This window comes from Aquarana catesbeiana, linkage group LG09, assembly GCF_042186555.1.
Source record: "Aquarana catesbeiana isolate 2022-GZ linkage group LG09, ASM4218655v1, whole genome shotgun sequence".
In the NCBI taxonomy this organism is placed as follows: Eukaryota; Metazoa; Chordata; class Amphibia; order Anura; family Ranidae; genus Aquarana; species Aquarana catesbeiana.
This window is the reverse complement of record NC_133332.1, coordinates 126,042,807-126,057,325: the sequence shown is the minus strand read 5'-3', so window position 1 is coordinate 126,057,325 and position 14,519 is coordinate 126,042,807. Positions and strand designations below refer to the sequence as shown.

Here is a 14,519-nt window from a genome sequence, read left to right as displayed (position 1 = left end):
AAAATGCCCATACCAAATACATATAATAGCAAACATAGGTTATACACAGCATGTGATAAGGCTATTGCATAACAATCCTGACGCGTTTCAACCCATGAATTTTGGGGTCTCTTCAGAGGATGAGTTTGCTAAAGAAAAAAGAAAAATTTATAATAGTATGTCCAGCTTATTTAAAGGAATTACAGCATAGGCAAGTTTGTTTAGCAACATGTTTAGTAACACTTTGCACATAATTACCACTGAGTTTGGATGTACCCCTCGATCAGAGCCTCCCCACATAGCAGCCAGACCATCCAGTGTGCCCGCACGTAGCAGCACCCCGGAGGAAGGGGGAACAGGAATCCACTCGATATGGCTTGCAAGGAGTCACACGTATAATTGCCCCCCCACCAACACGCCACGGGGGAGGTGGGGCCGGAACCTACGAAAATTGTCAGAGCGTTAGCTCATGAATATACCCATATAGGTTAGTGGTTAGATTTAACTGTTGGTCGGTCAGAAAGTGTTGTAATAATCTATTACAGCTTGAATTGATCATGTGAAGGATAATAAAATGAGTAAAGTGACTATATTGGTATAACTAATATAAAATATGTCAGGGATGACCTTGTCTTTAAATGCTGACAATGGCAGTGATAGGAAAAGAAGTGAGGGATGTGCACAGTGAATAATGACATGTAAAATATATGTGAAAAAAGGAATGTGCATGAAAATGATGCGAGTGAGTGTTTAAACAGCAAAAAAAAAAAAAAAAAAAAAAAACCAAAACAAATCAAATGAGTGTATGTGTGATGTGTGAATTTAAGGAAAAAGTGCATGATATTGCCAAGTATCTAAGTCTATGTGAAAAAAGGAATGTGCATGAAAATGATGCGAGTGAGTGTTTAAACAGCAGAGAAAAAAAAAACAAAACAAAACAAATGAGTGTATGTGTGATGTGTGAATTTAAGGAAAAAGTGCATGATATTGCCAAGTATCTAAGTCTATGTGAAAAAAGGAATGTGCATGAAAATGATGCGAGTGAGTGTTTAAACAGCAGAGAAAAAAAACAAAAAAAAAAACAAATGAGTGTATGTGTGATGTGTGAATTTAAGGAAAAAGTGTATGATATTGCCAAGTATCTAAGTCTACGGCATCCAGAGCTGGTGTGCACATAAATCAAAATTAAATATAAGTAAAATATTATTCTATGGGGTCTGACAAAGCATTGATAATCAGATGTATCATAAGTTCTTACTCACTCCTACTATTGAGGAAAAGAGTCTGGCCGTCCAAGGAGGAAGTGGAGAGATCACACCCAAATCCACCCTCATTAAATAGTGTCCTTAATTAGTACTGAAATTAACAACAGGTATCGTTTCTTCCGCCCCTTAACCCCGGTGTGTAGAGGGAGGCTGTGGTCACCATTGGCAGGCCTCGTGTGGCTCCCTCGGCGTCCATCAAGGCGAAGCCCCGACATCTGTCGTCACCTTCGCCGTAAAATACGTGACGTCATGAGGCTGCACGCACACGCGACCCGCACGTGTGTGCACACCGCACACAACGTCCAAAGGTGATGGGGGATGTCGCCGGCAGGGTAATCACGCCCGTGGGCGGCCGATCCAGGAATCCGGCCATCCAAGGGGAGAGACAAGGGGAGCGCAGGTAACTGAGCTCCCCACCCTGCCGGGAAGACACATCAGGGAGCATGATCCCCGACCCGGGGAGCATGCGATCATGCAGGCATCACAGGGATCCGATGGCCCAAGCTGCAAGCGGGGAGGCGCCAATCGAGAAGCACACAAACAAGCTCACATATGCAATTTGTGAAAAATACCAAATGACAAAAGTTTTCTACATAGTTGCTTATTGATCATACAAAGTAAACATTGGAAACTGTGCACTGACAATTCTAACAATATTCCTAAAAATATGTAAAAACCAAAACAACCCAGAGATGGCAACATAATTTCAACGTTTAAATAGATTTATTTGATAGAAAATAACTCCCAGATACACAAAATAGTAAATGTATAACAACCCAAATCGGGAAATTTGCATCGGATCCAATGGATCCCTCATTGCTCGCGGTTGCGATGCGATTTTACTCTATTCGCAACCACGAACGAGGCTATGAATTATAGACTCGATTGAGTATAATAATAATACAGACTCACAATACAAGAGCGTAACTGATTTAGTGAGCTCAAGGGGAGAAATATAATTTCGATTTAGTCCCCTTATTGAGAGTCTACTTATAATCCTAATATGCGATTTAACACATTTTTGGAAAATATATGGATGCAATCTAATGTGGTATCTAGGATTAACACAGAGGGATATATACAGGAGAACAGACAGTGCACAGCTCATGTCTAACTCTCATGTGTCAAATGGGGGAAGGGGTGTTTAACCACCCGAATTTGTATTGCAAAGAGGGAAGACACATTAAGGAGAGATATCAATGCTGGAGGGGGACAAAAGTCCCCCAAGCGGGGTTTTTAGGCAGCTAGCTATAGATATGAGCAAGGCATTAAGTAAAATATTAAAATTCTTTATTGAAGGGTAATGAATAAATGTAACAACATATTTTTTATTGAAGGGTAATGAATAAATGTAACAACATATAAATATAAATTGGGAGCTCAAGTGGGAAAATACCCATACCAAATACATATAATAGCAAACATAGGTTATACACAGCATGTGATAAGGCTATTGCATAACAATCCTGACGCGTTTCGACCCATGAATTTTGGGGTCTCTTCAGAGGATGAGTTTGCTAAAGAAAAAAGAAAAATTTATAATAGTATGTCCAGCTTATTTAAATGAATTACAGCATAGGCAAGTTTGTTTAGCAACATGTTTAGTAACACTTTGCACATAATTACCACTGAGTTTGGCAGCTAATGGGCAGTGATTGGCAGCTGATGGGCAACTCTAATGGGGGCTGCACTGATAATCCATATGCTGATTATCAGCGCAGACCCCCCCTCTAAAAGGGAGAGACGCCGATCGGCTCTCTCTGTCAGCACGAACCGAGAAAAGCTGTTTACCGTCACTTCCTGGTTCACGCGATGATCAGCTGTGATTGTCACAGCTGATCACGTGGTAAGAAGCCTCCATCAGAGGCTCCATACCATAATCAGAGATGTGGTGTGTCAGACCGGCACACAGCACCTCCGATCGCTGCGCTGAGCTTGTTATCCTGATCACGTCATATGACGTCTGGTCAGGATAACAGAACCACTTTTCCGACATCATATTGCTATATGGCGGGCGGCAAGTGGTTTAACTACCTGAATGACATTTAGCTTAATAAAACATAAAAAACTGAAGGGTTATTATCAGTTTAGCTTGAAAATGATTTCCATGTTTGCAGTCAAATTTGAGAAAACCCCACTTTATGTTAGTTTACTGTATGTGTTCCCATTCATACAGCAAACCTAAAAAAAAAATGTTTTTTAAAAAAATAACTTTTTAGCTGTCTCTTGGGAGAAGGTGTCATGGCTGACTGCAAGCATTTCTCAACAAGTTTAGTGTGCTCAGTCCCAATAGAAAGGCTTAAGCTGTATCCACAAACATTGGCTAGCCTTGAAGGAGTTCAGAGCCTCTGGAGCCGATGTGGTCATGGTTCAGGAGACACGCTTTCGACCGGGAGGCTCCTTTAAGTTTGCTTCTAAATTGTTTCCTAACACGTTTATGGCCTCCGACCCATCTGGGAAGGCAGGTGTAGCAATCTTGTTCAAATATTCATGTCCTATAAAAGTTATCGACTCAAAATTGGACCCCCGGGGGCGTTTTGTCATCCTGAACTGTGTCCACTTAAAGACAAAACTCACGTTAGTCAATATTTACTCACCCAATTCGGGACAGATAGGATTTCTCACTACGGTTCTTGAGGAAGTACAAAACTCCTCTCATCCATTTACAATTGTTGGAGGGGATTTCAACATGTGTATGTCCTCCAACAAAGATAGACTTAATATCTTTCAAAACACCCCCCCAGCCCAAGCCTATAGGTTATCTACTTCCTTTCGCAAATTAATTCGTACCCATAACCTGTTTGACTCTTGGAGAGTGAAACACCCCACTAGTAAACAATATACTTTTTATTCCCCTCCACACAAAGGATATTCTCGTCTTGATTACTTACTACTTTCCGCACCCCTGCTACCCCAATTAGTTGCCTCTGAAATCGGTCCAATTACGTGGTCCGACCACGCACCCATAACTTTGGATCTATCCCTACATAACGCATCTCCCAACACATGTCATTGGAGACTTAATGAGTCTCTATTGAAAATTGAGGTTATTAAACAGCAACTCCAAACAAAATTGACTGAATACTTCCAGATTAATGACGGCTCTGTCGTCAATGTGGGAGGCCCACAAAGCCTTCTTTAGAGGCGAGTGCATATCTGCTGGGTCGCACAGGAAGCATGACTCGCTTCAACAAAAATCTGAACTCTTGACTCAACTACGCTTAGCCGAGGTGCACTTGCTTCAATCCCCCACAACTGCCCGTTTACGGAAGGTGATATCTATCCGTAATAAAATTAAGTCCCTAGATATGAATAAAATCTCCAAAGCCATTTTATGGTCAAGACAGAAGTTCTATGAATTTGCTGACAAGCCTCACAGAATGTTGGTGAACAGGTTGAAACCACGCACAAGCCTCTCCATCCCTGATCATCTAACACAATCAGATGGAACTCCCACCTATTGTCCTCAATCCATGTCTAGAGTCTTTGGAGATTTTTATAACAAATTATATAACTGTTTGAGCTCTGATCCACTCACCCAATTCACTCAAGAAAAATTTGATTCATTTATATCGTCTTTGAAGCTTCCACAATTGTCCCCTGATCAACGCTCCCAATTGTATGCTCCCATCACCGCTGAAGAATTGACTGAAGTGATTAAATTACTTCCCCTACACAAATCTCCAGGTCCAGATGGACTTCCCTACTCCTATTACAAAACCTTTCTCCCTATATTATCCCCACACATTTTAAATTTATATGCCTCTTTACTAAAAGGTATCATTCCTCATCCCCAATTTCTTCATGCCCATGTTATAGTCATACCCAAACCAGATAAGGACCCATCTGTCCCTGACAGCTACCGTCCCATTGCCCTATTAAATTCAGATTACAAAATCTTCACCAAAACTTTGGCAAATAGACTCTCGAAAATTCTACCGTCTTAGATAAATAAAGATCAGGTCGGATTTGTCCCCTTGAGACACGCAGGTGATAACACTAGACGTACCATAGATCTTGTCGACTCACTTACTTGAACTAAAACCCCGGCAGTAATATTAAGTTTAGATGCACAGGAAGCATTTGATCGCCTTAGTTGGCCCTTCATGTTTGCGATCCTGTCTAAATATGGTTTCTCGGGTTCCTTTGTACAGGCTCTTAGATCCTTATACTCTCACCCTACCTCCCAAGTACAACTTTCATCTTATCTATCTTCTCCATTTCCTCTTAGCAATGGTACTAGACAGGGATGCCCTTTGTCACCTCTACTTTTTATTCTCAGTTTGGAACCCTTAGCTGCAACAATTCGTGATTGTCCCTCCATTGTAGGAGTACGTCTGCGTCAGTTAGAATATAAATTGTCCCTTTTTGCAGACGATATTCTTTTAACGCTCACTCAACCACACACGTCCCTACCTTCGCTACATAAAATTTTAAATTCTTTTAGTGAAATCTCTGGCTTTAAAATCAACACTACCAAAACGGAAGCTCTTCCCATAAATATCACACCATCTAATCTGGTCACCCTTCAACAGAATTATAATTATCATTGGAGCTCTACATCCTTGAAATACTTAGGTGTCCGAATTACAGCGTCATACTCCACTTTATATCAGGTGAACTTCCCCCCCATTCCAAGAAATTAATCGCTTGCTGACCCATTGGACCGCTTTGTCCATCTCTCTCCTTGGACGTATAAATATCCTAAAAATGTCTATTCTTCCTAAACTATTGTACTTATTTGAGACACTCCCAGTGGCAATTCCAATGTCTCAGTTGAAAAATCTTCAAAGAAGAAGCCTCCGTTTTATATGGAACAATGCTTCACACAGAGTGGCGGGCTCAGTGGTCATGGCACGTAAGCTTAAAGGAGGCCTAGGAGCCCCAGACTTCATCAAGTATTATTACGCCTCACATCTAAGGGTCCTTACTTCATGGACTAATAGAACAGCCCCAAATAGGTGGGCTGATATTGAAATGAGCATAACTTCCCCAGTACACCCATGTTATATGTTATGGCCGTCCACTGACAAATATATGCCCCAGCTGAGAAGTCTTTGCCTGGCCCCAATGCTCTTCACATCAGCAATTTGGAAGAAGTGCTCCACTAAATATTCTCTCTCTTCCCCATGCTCACCGCTCACCAACATCCTTTTTAACCCGGACATTCCGGATAGTTTGTCCTATGACCGTATGGTACACTGGACTAGAGCGGGGATTTTTCAGCTGCGGCAGTTGGTCAACTCAGCCACGAGACATTTATTATCCTTTGAGGACCTTCAAAAACATCACCAATTACCCAAAACAATATTCTACTCTTATTTACAAATTAGACACTTCTTTTCTATCAAAACTCCTACACTATCTTTAGATAAACCTACTGAATTTGAAATGCTATGTGCTGAAGGCCCCTATGAACCCCAACTGATATCCACCATCTATAGAATACTTCACAAAGCCATTCCCCTAAAAGTAGATACACATTATTATATGAGGAAATGGTCACAGATTCTCCAACATGACATATCTTTGCTAGACTGGGGTAAGATCTGGGACTCCACTTCCAAAAGCTCCCGCTGCGTATCTCATAAAGAAACTGCCTATAAGGTTCTTATGTTTTGGTATAAAACACCGGAAAGACTACACGCAATTGATTCGTCCATACCCCAAATTTGTTGGAGATGTAATAAGGCGGTTGGTTCCCACTTTCACATCTTCTGGGAATGTTCTTTAGTTTCCCAATTCTGGGAGCAGATCCAAACCCTACTAGAGAAACTGTTGGGAATCCTCGTTCCCCTAGACCCCAAACACTATCTACTAGGCCTTCCCTTTCAAGGTCTTCACAAATCAAAGCAGAAACTGATGTCCTTTGTTTTATTAGCGGCTAAGAAAACTATCCCTAGGCTTTCGACTTCTCCTCCCACCCTCTCACATACTTTATCAACCTTATTGGACATTCGCAGAATGGAACATCTAACTGCCGTTGTTGATGATTCCATACAGAAATTTTCTCTTATATGGCAACCATGGGATGACTATGAATATAATACTAAGACGAATTATATTAGTTGAATTGTTAGATTTACATAGTAATCTATGTCTTCTATCTCCTCGGGTTACTATACAGCTTATCCTTTTGATTTTGTTGGTTTTCTCTAATGATTTCTCAACTCTTTGTAGGACATGTAATGTATTTACCTTAGAATTGCTTATATAGTAATCAAACGTTCTTCTTGCTCAGTATTACTAATTTTTGAAGCTGTATTGTAGGTTACCTTACAATTTTTTTTTCGTTTTTTTTTTTTTTTTTTTTGTTCTTTTTATTTACAACGTTTTAAGCTTGTGCATCCTTGATTGACAGTGTTGAAGCTTTCCTTTCCTTTTCATCCCGAATGTCACACCAATGTTATTATATTTGTCATGTATAAATGTTAAATAAACAATAAAAAAAAAAAAAAGAAAGGCTTAAGCTGGATACACACTATACAATTCTCTTTAGTTTTTTTCCTTTAGATTTACCAAAACCATATAATATGAGGTCAAACCTAAACACTTTCAATTTGTATGCAATCAGGCAGGCCCTTGCATTACATGGTTGAAGGTAAATCTAAAGGAAATCTACCAACAAAAGTTGTATAGTGTGTATCCAGCTTTAGGAACAGGGTGAGCTCCCATTCATTAACATACAGTGGAGATGCCCAGCTTGTAAATATTTAACCCTTTGTTAGGACAGACAGTGTTCAAATCTAGTTTACAACTGATAGTGAGATCTGCTAGCACAGTCATATTGGGATGCTTAATAAACAGTAATTATAGGCTGAAATACCTTTCTTGGAGAAAACAAAGCTGTTCCAGATTCCTTCTAATCATCATCCTCACTGAAGGGGAGGGTCATACTACCTGAGAGAAATGACATGACCAGATGCCTAAAGCCCTGTACACATGGGCCGAATGACGGCCAACATCGGTCGCTTCAATAAATGTCAGCTAACATTTCGGCCCGTGTGTATGTCAGCTGGTTCGACAGAAGTTGGTCGTCAGGCTAAGAAGTAGCAAGTACAGAAAATTTTTGTGTATAGTGTCAGAAATTGAGTGTCCTTTTCACTTCCAGTGAGCTGAACAGAAAATAGAAATATCCTTCATCTCTTTTGTAAACTACTATTCTCATCAACCCTCAGGTAATAGAGATGAACAAAGGCGCACGTTTGAGCTCCAGCCTGGGTGGCAACAATGATTCTCTCTGTAGATGCAGTGTGAGCATAGCCACTCAAGGACAGAACTTATGTGGTTTGCTAGATCTTCAGGTAAAAATATGGGGTGGAGGGGGAATCTTGAAAAAGGAAAACAAATGCAGCCACCACATAGAATGACTGCTAAGCTGCAATATGTAACATTTTTGTTTTGGGGTTTAACCATTTGCCCACTGTGCTATAGCCAAAAGACGGCTACAGCGAGCTCATCCAGTTCTGGGAGGGCATCAGTAGATGTCGTCCCAAAACCTGCATCCTTCAGACACAGCTGATCACAGATCAAGGTAAAGGGCCAATCACAGCGGCCCTTTACCATGTAATCAGCTCTCTCCAGTCACAGCTGAGCACATGTAAACAGACTTGCCGGTTATCGGCGGTCCTTTCCTTCCACGCTGTGTTTGTGTGAGGAAAGGAGAGCCGTTAACTGGCCAGCCTGTCAGCACAACGCTTACACTGATAATCAGGGCATTGATCATCAGTGCCCTGATGATCAGTGCAGCCTATCAATCCCCATCGGTACCTCCCCAGCAGTGCCTCCTCATCAGTGCCCATCAGTGCCGACTATCAGTCCCCATCAGTGCCTCCCCATCAGTACCACCTATCAGTGCCTCCTCATCAGTGCCCATCAGTGCTGACTATCAGTCCCCGTCAGTGCCTCCCCATCAGTGCCACCTATCAGTGCCTCCTCATCAGTGTCCCAACAGTGCTGACTATCAGTGCTAACTATTGGTGCCTCCTCATCAGTGCTGCCTATCAGTGCCTCCTCATCAGCTGCTCTGCCATATAGTACATAAGTACATTCAACCATAAGAGTTAAAGAACATTCCAACAATAGAGGAAATAGCCTATCACTACAGGCTTAGAATATTTGACCAGAAGGTAAAATAATATGAGGGAGACCTCAGCACTGTGTGCATAGTCCATGAAGATTCCTGTAAAAACAGCCAAACAAATGAGTGTTCAGCAGAGTGAACCTCCAGCTGCAGTGAAGTGAAACATTTTGCATTGGTATTATTACCACTACTAAATGTCACAGCTTCCTGCTCAGGGCTCCTGGTTGTTATGGAATCAACACCCGTCGGTGTTCTGACAATTGGCAGACACATTCAGCTAATAGCTGGAGACTTGTGTTTATCAGGTAAAAGTAAACAAAGGGATAGTGTATAAAAAATACATGGGGTCCCCCCAAAACTCATACCAGACCCCTCAGGTCTGCTGTGGATTTTAAGGGTTCCCTCTAAATTCCAGACCAGACTATTCGTCATTGGCCATGCGGAGTAAAGGAAGGAAACCTTTTAGATGAGCCTGCTGATTGTCCAGTTCTGCAGAAGCAAGGATATCTGTAGGGATGCTGGAGATGCTTTCTTTCATTTAACTAGTTCAGCTCTTTGGACATACTACATACGTCCAACGAGTGAACCTTTAAACACAAGCTGATGGCTGCAGTAGCAGCTATCAGCTTATGCAGGGTTTCTTCAGCCGTCTCCTGACTTGAAAGTGAAGTAGTGGCTCCGTAGCTGCTGATCACTTTCACAGAGCCGGCAGGAGCTCAGGACCACAACTGTCACTTCAGAGGGGATGGGTGAGCGATGTGAGACAAATCCATGCCTCCATCTCATATGTAAACAATGAAACGGAAAATGACAATGATTTTGTCACTTCTGGTTTCAGATCCACCATTTCCTGGCCGGTACAGTCAGGGGACACATCTAACCAAGCTGATCTATGCTTGTTAGATAGTTTGAAGGGCAGGGGAGACATTGGGGCCTATTAGACCTCTAATGTCTCACAAAAGAGTACTTGTCACCTGCTCACGGTTATCACATGGGGGTTTCTTAACCCCTTGTGACAGCAATTAAGCAATTAAGCAATTAAGTAAAAATAAATAAATGTAAAAAAGTAAAAAAAAAATTCTAATAGAATGTATAACATTTTTTTTTTGCCGTAACCCCTGTTGCCTCGCACACTTACACAAACGCACGCCCATGCATGCGTATGTAAACCACGTTGCACCATATGTGTTACATAGCTGCAAACGTCAGAGTGAGAGCAATAATTCTAGCACAAGAGATCCAGATTAACTGTAAACTGATGAGCTGGAAAAGCTTTTAAACCTATGGCTATTTTTGGGTAGAGTAGTTTATTGTGATATCACTGGTGCACACAATTTTAAGACTTGGCATGTTGGGTATCGATTTACTCAACAAAACCTCATATTTTATTTTTTTTTTTAAATTGGGTATTATATTGTGTGTATTTGCACTAAAATTAATTTTATTATACACTATATTGTCAAAAGTATTGGGACGCCATGCACATGATGGCATTTCATAATCCCAGTCTATTCCCTAGGGTTCAATATTGAGTTGGTCCAGCCTTTACAGCTATAACAGCTTCAACTCTTCTGGGAAGGCCGTCCACAAGGTTTAGGAGTGTGTCTATGGGAATGTTTGACCATTCTTCCAGAAGCGCATTTGTGAGGTCAGGCACTGATGTTGGACAAGAAGGCCTGGCTCGCATTCTCCACTCTAATTCATCCAAAAGGTGTTCTATCAGGTTGAGGTGAGGGCTCAGTATTGGGACGCCTGCCTTTACACACACATGAACTATAATGGCATCCCAGTATTTCAAAAATGTTTACGTTTAATAAACAGTTGTACAAATATAATGTGAGATAAAAACATTTGCAACTACCATCTTTTTATTCTACGGGGCCTCTGCTTTTTGAAAATATATAATATTAAGGGGGTTTAAGTAATCTTTTTGCGTGTGCAAAAGTGAAAAAAAAATTGCTCTAAAGCTGCAATGGTTAAACTACTCCTGTGTGTAGTGTCTCTTGTCAGCCATCATACAGCAAATTTGATTATTCTGTTGAGAATAGAAGAAACACATCCATTGTTCTAACAGATTGGAAAGGAAAACGTAGTCAAATCTGAAGACATGCGCGTCATTTGTTGGCAGGTGTTGGCCTTGATTGAGACCTCTGTCTGTCAATGTTCACCATAACAGTGGTCATAGACAACCAGAGTGTCCTGGGACGGATGGGCAGTAATAAAAGTGTGACCCAAACGCTCAGCTCAGCTCAGCTCAGTCAATGGATGAATTGCAGTAAAAGGTGTAGGTAGAGTTGATTGTTCACAAAGATTTTTCAACTTGTCAGGAAATATTCGTGTAATAACAAAAAGCATGTCATTGGTTTCTATATTACCCTTGCACAGCCTAATGCCGTGTACACATGAGCGGACTTTTCGATGGACTAGGTCCTGCGGACCGAACTCTGTCAGACAATTCGACCGCGTGTGGGCTCCAGCGGATTTTTTTTCCCAAAAGTCAGACGGACCTAGAAATAAAACATGTTTCAAATCTTTCCGACGTACTCGAGTCCGGTCGAAAAGTCCGCTCGTCTGTATGCTAGTCCGACGGACAAAAATCAACGCTAGGGCAGTTATTGGCTACTGGCTATGAACTTCCTTATTTTAGTCGGGTTGTACGTCATCACGTATGAATCCGTCAACTTTGGTTGATAGTGTGTAGGCAAGTCCGTTCATTCGAAAGTCCGTTGGAAAGTCCGTTGAAAAGTCCGCCTGTGTGTACGCGGCATAATTGTCACAAAATTTGCTTTACATGGCAGTATATGGCCATACTTATACAATCTCATATCTGTTTTCTATAGTCAATCATTTTATTGACACTTTTCTCAAATATTTTTCCTAGTTATATTTTATTTACTAATAAAAATTGATATGATAGCAGCGCTACTATCATAATAATCTTAGGCACTAGGTTTGGACTTGTGCAATTTTTACTATTACCCACTGTTTTGATGTTATTGTGCGTTTGCATTTTAAGCGACAGCTTTCTTTATTAATATTACATTGTTTTTATTAATAGTACATAATTTTTAACATTTAGTGTTATAACTGTGAAAGATCAATGATTGTCTGAAGCCTGACATATACTTTAGCACTGAGATAGTGGAAGAAGGCCAAGGAATTCACTGTCAAATTTTTAGATATTTTATTTAGTATATATGGTTAGAAAGAGTATTATCCTATATAGCCCATGTATAACTATCCCCCAATGAATGACAGCTGGCAGTGTGGAGGTTAACGTCTCTTGTCACATGCAGTCTTGGAAGAGCCAGGTGTACATGTCTGGGCTGTGTGCGCACAAGACGCTGCCGTGAGCCAGTGAACGCGTGTCTGCTGGAGATTAACATTAACATCAGCGAATCAATGCAGGGCTCGATGTGTCTGTAGTTTGCTGGTCCTGTAGCTGCTGCTTTTTCGCAGTGCTGTGGTAATGGAAACGGCTGCAGCAGCACTGCTTCAGCTCACCAGCCACTTGGCAGTTTTTAAACACCAGCATCCAGATCGTATGTCACCCATGAAACCCTGACAATTACAAGAGGAAGATCATTACTGCTGCTTAAACAAGCCATGGCAGAAGGAAACCCCCCAAGAGGAATGATGAGGTTCCGAAGGAATGCGGTAAGGGTTTCTCTCTGCCTGCAATCTCTACAGCACATCCCAAGTTCAAATCGTTCCATACTGCAGCAGGGAGCATGTACAGAGCTCTAGCACAAACTGCTGATGAACCGGACACATACATAATGCAGATTGTACTCTGCAAATAGGAGGCCAAGTTTGTTCTGCCAGTAAAGGTTCACATCACTTCCACATGCTCGTTGCAGATCAGAGCTCTATTCACTTGTGCCAGTGATGCTCATGTCTGTCCTTCTGGGCCGCTTCACATCTATTTATATTTGGCCTATTTTTGAGATCAAGGCTTTAAATTCCTGCCTCCAGTTATTGCTATATATAGCTCATGAATTATTGCATGTGTACCTTTTGATAAAAAATTCCAGCTGCAGTTTGTAAAAGTTAACGCACTATACTAGGTGATTGTGTCACTAAGTTTACACATCGGTTGATCCTATAAAGTTTGTTATTATTATAGTGTCATATTAGGACAAATCATTTTAGGAATTGTGGGTGAAACTGGAACAAGAAGCTTGCTCTCTAGTATACTCTGTATAGAACTGTTAACATATAGGCATGTTAGTAAATAGGATTGTGATATAATTTTAATATATACAGTATATCATTGCATAAGCAATTTCTGTAAAGGCAAAATAGGTGTTTAAATGTTGTTTCCAGTGCAAGACCAGTTAATTTGTAGTGTTCATACACCAGTGCAAGACCAGTTCATTTGTAGTGTTCATACACCAGTGCAAAACCAGTTCATTTGTAGTGTTCACACACCAGTGCAAAACCAGTTCATTTGTAGTGTCCATACACCAGTGCAAGACCAGTTCATTTGTAGTGTTCACACACCAGTGCAAAACCAGTTCATTTGTAGTGTCCATACACCAGTGCAAAACCAGTTCATTTGTAGTATTCATACACCAGTGCAAAACCAGTTCATTTGTAGTATTCATACACCAGTGCAAAACCAGTTGATTTGTAGTGAGACCAGTTCATTTGTAGTGTCCACACACCAGTGCGAGACCAGTTCATTTGTAGTGTCCATATACCAGTGCAAGACCAGTTCATTTGTAGTGTCCGTGCGCTAGTGCGAGACCAGTTCATTTGTAGTGTCCACACACCAGTGTGAGACCAGTTCATTTGTAGTGTCCGTGCACTACTGCGAGACCAGTTCATTTGTAGTGTCCATATACCAGTACGAGACCAGCTCATTTGTAGTGTCCATATACCAGTGTGAGACCAGCTCATTTGTAGTGTCCATATACCAGTGTGAGACCAGTTCATTTGTAGTGTCCATATACCAGTGTGAGACCAGTTCATTTGTAGTGTCCATATACCAGTGTGAGACCAGTTCATTTGTAGTGTCCATATACCAGTGTGAGACCAGTTCATTTGTAGTGCCCATGCTTTCTACTACTAGTTTTCTACTGATTGATAGCACAGTAAATAGTGTAGAAAGGTTGAATTTCAATCATTTTTATTTATTTATTTCAGGTACTTATATAGCGCCGTCAATTTTACGCAGCGCTTTACAATCA

General features: G+C 41.1%; 1 protein-coding gene across 6 annotated transcripts in view; it reads left to right on the top strand.

Annotated features, from left to right (window-relative positions):
- The window catches only part of MCF2 (MCF.2 cell line derived transforming sequence), a 256,235-nt gene that overhangs the window by 88,699 nt on the left and 153,017 nt on the right, over positions 1-14,519 (top strand). The window contains exon 1 of one of the 6 annotated variants that reach the window (XM_073599252.1): positions 12,627-12,984. The exons of the other annotated variants lie outside the window; for them this stretch is intronic. Coding sequence (XP_073455353.1) covers positions 12,934-12,984 — 51 coding nt within the window. The 5' untranslated portion in view covers positions 12,627-12,933. Of the gene's footprint in view, positions 1-12,626; positions 12,985-14,519 lie in introns of those variants that run through there. 6 annotated transcript variants of the gene reach the window in all.